At 57.3% G+C, this 3,966-nt stretch overlaps 1 protein-coding gene across 1 annotated transcript; it reads right to left on the bottom strand.

Moving 5' to 3' along the window:
- Positions 1-206: 206 nt before the first annotated feature.
- LOC121404685 (retinitis pigmentosa 1-like 1 protein) lies at positions 207-2,075 on the bottom strand. Its single transcript, XM_041594679.1, has 2 exons — positions 1,256-2,075; positions 207-1,168 (listed from the first exon to the last, which is right to left on the bottom strand). Exons 1-2 carry the CDS (start codon positions 2,073-2,075, stop codon positions 207-209), a joined length of 1,782 nt encoding a protein of 593 aa, XP_041450613.1.
- Between the last annotated feature and the right edge of the window lie 1,891 nt (positions 2,076-3,966).

Genomic DNA, 3,966 nt, shown 5'->3' with positions numbered 1-3,966 from the left:
GAATTTACGATGTTTTTACGCTACGCGGCTTTCGCCTCTATTCTCCACTATGTACAGCTCTTATGATTAGGTGAAAGAAATGAAACAACTTAATGTTAGGGTGAATATGAAATAACTTACGAACTATGAAAAAATAATAATAAATAAAAATGAGGTTCTACCTCCCTCTATTTACAAATGTACATGCCCCTTGTAAGGGCACTCCCTTACACTCCCTCCTCACTTCGGGAGGGTCGTAAAAACACCCGTACCTCCCTGTTTCGGTTCACCGAGATCCGGAACCGCTGGCCGCCATGGATCTCCAATGTCCGTGTTCGCGACGTGCTTTCCGCGTCCAGCCTTCTCTGAACGGCTTCGATGAGGGTCTGAGGTACTCGGCGCATCGGGGTATCTACCTGCCAGCCTGCGGGTGCCTCCCGCCATTCTCCTTCCTCTTGTACGGTGTCCAACGCCGGGAGCTCGTTGAAGAGTGCCATGAGGTCGTCGGCGTCGAACGTCTCGAGCTCCAGGTAGGAGTCGCCCTCGTGGAGAGGTATCTCCTCTGCCGCCCCTATGGCTTCGCCCAGGAGATCATCGAGAGTTAGTCCCTGCAACTCGCGGTAGGGATTGCTCTCGTGGGGAGGTGTCCGCGTTGCCGCACCTATGGTTTCGACCTCGCGATCCCTGTGGTTGATGCGTCGAAGGTCCATGGGCGCATCCTGCTCTTGGGGTGTCTTGTCTGCTACTGCTTCCGAGGGTCCGTCTGTCGTGCCCTCCTCCTCTCTGTCACTGATCGTGATTACCCGGGGGTCGGTTCGATGTGGGCCGATTATTCGATGGTCAGGAGAGTTGGGCCAGTATGCGCAAAGTTCCGTTTGGTTGGGGACAGATGAGTAGGATGGGGTTCGGGGGGAGAGTATGAAACTCATCTTTGAGCGGTCGTCCCCGCTGTTCCCCTTTTCGGTGGTATCCTCGTCACTAACCTCCTCTTTCTCCGCCTCTTCTGCCTCAGCCTCCTCGTCGACGTCTTCTTCCTCAGCCTCCTCTTCTGCCTCTGCCTCCTCTTTTACCGCTTCTTCTGCCTCAGCCTCCTCTTCGGCACTGGACTCTGAGTGGTACCCACTCCCGTCCCACTCCTCCGTTTCGGCCTCGCTGTCCGTCCAGGTCAGGAAGGTCAGGTGCCCTTTTACTGCGTCGTGGACTGGCGCGCTGCTCTAGGATGCTTTGCAACGAGTGCGCAGAGTCAGGCCAAGGTGTCCTTAGTGCTGGGTCGCACTGTGGCGCCTCCGTGGGGGTGGGATTCCGGGGATCTTCGTTGAAGGATGCCACGACCCGTAAGCGGGCGGTGCTCCAGTATCCTTGGGGCTCGATGGCGCTGGCCGGTTTTCCTCCTCGACAGTAGCCTGCCTGCCTAAGCTGGTCGCTACCGGGTCCGGGCATCGCTCTCTCGGTGTCTCCTCAGTCTCGTCCTCGCTGACGTCGGAGTATTGCGGGCCTTGGGCCCGCTCTGTATTCAGCCACCGATTGAGCGTCTCGATATCGTGTCGTAGAGGGGCCCGCTGGGAATTTATCCCAAAGCGTCCGTCGTTGAGGACTTCCTCGTCGCTCTCCTCGGCCATGGCGGGGTCTCCCCACCTACTCTCGGCGTCCACGTTGCTCGTTTGGAATGGCGCGCCTAGTCGACCGTCGTCTCGCTCTTGGCCCAGCCGGCGGAGGCCGTCTGAGGCCTCGACTCGTCGTGTCGAGGAGGGTGGTGGTGGTGGTGATGTCGGTTGCCTTTGGGGGTTTCCGCCTTGTCGGCGAGGCTCCGGTTCGTCTGTCCTCTTGCGCTTGGTGGCGCTTCGGGACGTTGAGGGTCCCCTGGTGTCGCTGGCCGACGTCGGGTCGGTGCGGCTGGGATGAGCTGGGCTGATGGGGTCTGTTCGTCTGACGGTGGGACCACCGTTGGCTGGATTGGCGTGAGCTGGTCGTACGTTGGCGTAGGGGTAGCGACGGCGTGGACGTGGGTCTGCGAGCGGTAGTGCCCTCCCAGGATGCCCCGATGTGTCGTCTTCTGCCCCTGTGGGCCGTCTGTCACTCGCGCGTCCGCGTCGCATCGTAGATTCTGTGGGGGAAGAAAATCTCGGGTGGTTAGATCCTACCTACTAAGCTGTTATAACCCTGTCCTGCCTGAGCGGTGCGATTTACAATATTTCTGGGGTCCCTGGCTTACTTAATCCCCTTAAGGGGTCTATACCTAGCTTACTGCGTCGCTGGCGATGCCCCTTTTGGGGCGAGGACGTTATGGCAGCGCACTGCCATAAGTGGCCCTCATGATCGCTGCTGCTAGCCTGGTCGTCGGCATTAGTATTCCCTTGCTGGATCGTCGGGTCCGGCTGGTTCGGCGTCGTCGTCATCTTCGTTGATGTCAGGGTCGTGGTATGGCTTGAGGTCCGCTATTCCGGCGGTCCTCCGTTGTCGTCCTGCTTGCAGTTTTAGACGTACGATGTTTGGTGCGAGAAACTTTTCCACCTGGTATGGTCCCTCGTATTTAGGGGCCAACTTCACTGCAAGGCTTTCACCTGCCTTGGATAGGTGGAGTTGGCGCAACATCACCAGTGACCCGTTTGTGGGCCGCCACACGCGTCGTCGAAGATTATAAGCCTTGCTTTGCTCATGCGATGCCTGCTGTGTGTTATCCTGAACCAGCTGGAATAGGCCTTGGAGTCGTTCGGCCTTTATCCGTGGTGTTTCGGTAGGTTCTCCTAATCCTGGAGTTGTTTCCTCGTATAGGGCTCCTGGTAACCGCGGCTCTCGGCCGAATACAATGAACGCCGGCCTGAATCCCGTGGTGTCGCAGACGCTGCTGTTGATGGCTAAGCTGAGCTCGGGAATCAACTCATCCCATGTTCGTTGGTCCCCGTCGACGTATTGGGCGATCATGGTTTTGATAGTCCTATTTGCCCTCTCGGTCGGGTTCTGTTGTGGCGTATATGGGGCCGTATGCTCCAGTTCCATTCCAGCTTGCTTGCAGAAGCTCTGAAAGGAGCGACTGGTAAATTGAGTCCCGTTGTCGCAGACGAACCTTCTTGGGACTCCAAAGCGACTGAGTATCCTTTCACGGAACGCCTTCTCCAACTGGGCCGTGGTGGCCTTACGAAGTGGCACCAGTTCCACCCATTTGCTGAACGCGTCGAAGAAGACCGAAAGCATCGTATTGCCATGCTTTGACTGAGGGAGTGGCCCGACAAAGTCTGCGCACAGAATGTCGAGTGGACCCTGGGGCTGCCGTGTGTGCATCTGTCCGGCTGGTTTTAGTTGGCTCACCTTGAACTGCTGGCAGCTGGTACATTTGCCGACGTACCGGGCTACATCTCGATGGAGTCCAGGCCAATAGTACCATTGAGAAACGCGTGTCGCCGTCTTCCTGATTCCCAGGTGTCCTGCCGTTGGGTGGTCGTGGCACTCCTTTAGCACCCGGCGCCTGTGGTCCCTAGCGACGCATAGCTTCCACTGTATGGGGTCTTCCTCCGCTTCCCGAAATCCCGTCCGCCTGTAGATCTGGTCATTCTCCATGATAAAGTTGTGGTGTTTTTCGGGTTCCCCTTGTATGCGTCGGCGTAGTCTTTGTATCCAAGAGCAGGTGTTCACTTCTTCCTCGACTCGCTGCAGTGTCTCAACTGGGTGTCGTGAGAGGGCGTCGGCACGCCAGTACCGACGCTTGGGTTAGCTTTTCCTTCAGGTCCTCAAATGCAGTTTGTTGTTCCTCAGTCCAGTTCCACTTGTCGTCCTTCCCCAAAAGGCTGGTCATCGGCTGAACCACCGTGGCGAAGTTTGGCACTAATCTCCTGTACCACGAGGCCATCCCGAGGCAGCGTCTCAACTCCTTCAGAGTGCCCGGCGGCGCTAATTTCCGTACTGCGATGATCTTTTCCGGGTCGGTGTGAATCCCCTGCTCGCTGATGACGTGGCCCAGGTAAACAAAGCTCTTCTGGAAGAACCTCCATT

This window comes from Drosophila obscura, unplaced genomic scaffold (genome assembly GCF_018151105.1).
Source record: "Drosophila obscura isolate BZ-5 IFL unplaced genomic scaffold, ASM1815110v1 contig_31, whole genome shotgun sequence".
In the NCBI taxonomy this organism is placed as follows: Eukaryota; Metazoa; Arthropoda; class Insecta; order Diptera; family Drosophilidae; genus Drosophila; species Drosophila obscura.
The sequence above is the reverse complement of the archived record's forward strand: the minus strand, read 5'-3'. Positions and strand labels throughout refer to the sequence as shown.

Excerpts from the sequence above, each read along its gene's own strand:
- LOC121404685 (XM_041594679.1), bottom strand. The coding sequence starts at position 2,075 with ATGCGACGCGGACGCGCGAGTGACAGACGGCCCACAGGGGCAGAAGAC. Across the intron at positions 1,169-1,255 it reads ACCCCCACGGAGGCGCCACA|TAAAAGGGCACCTGACCTTC; the intron begins GTGCGACCCAGC and ends TCCACGACGCAG.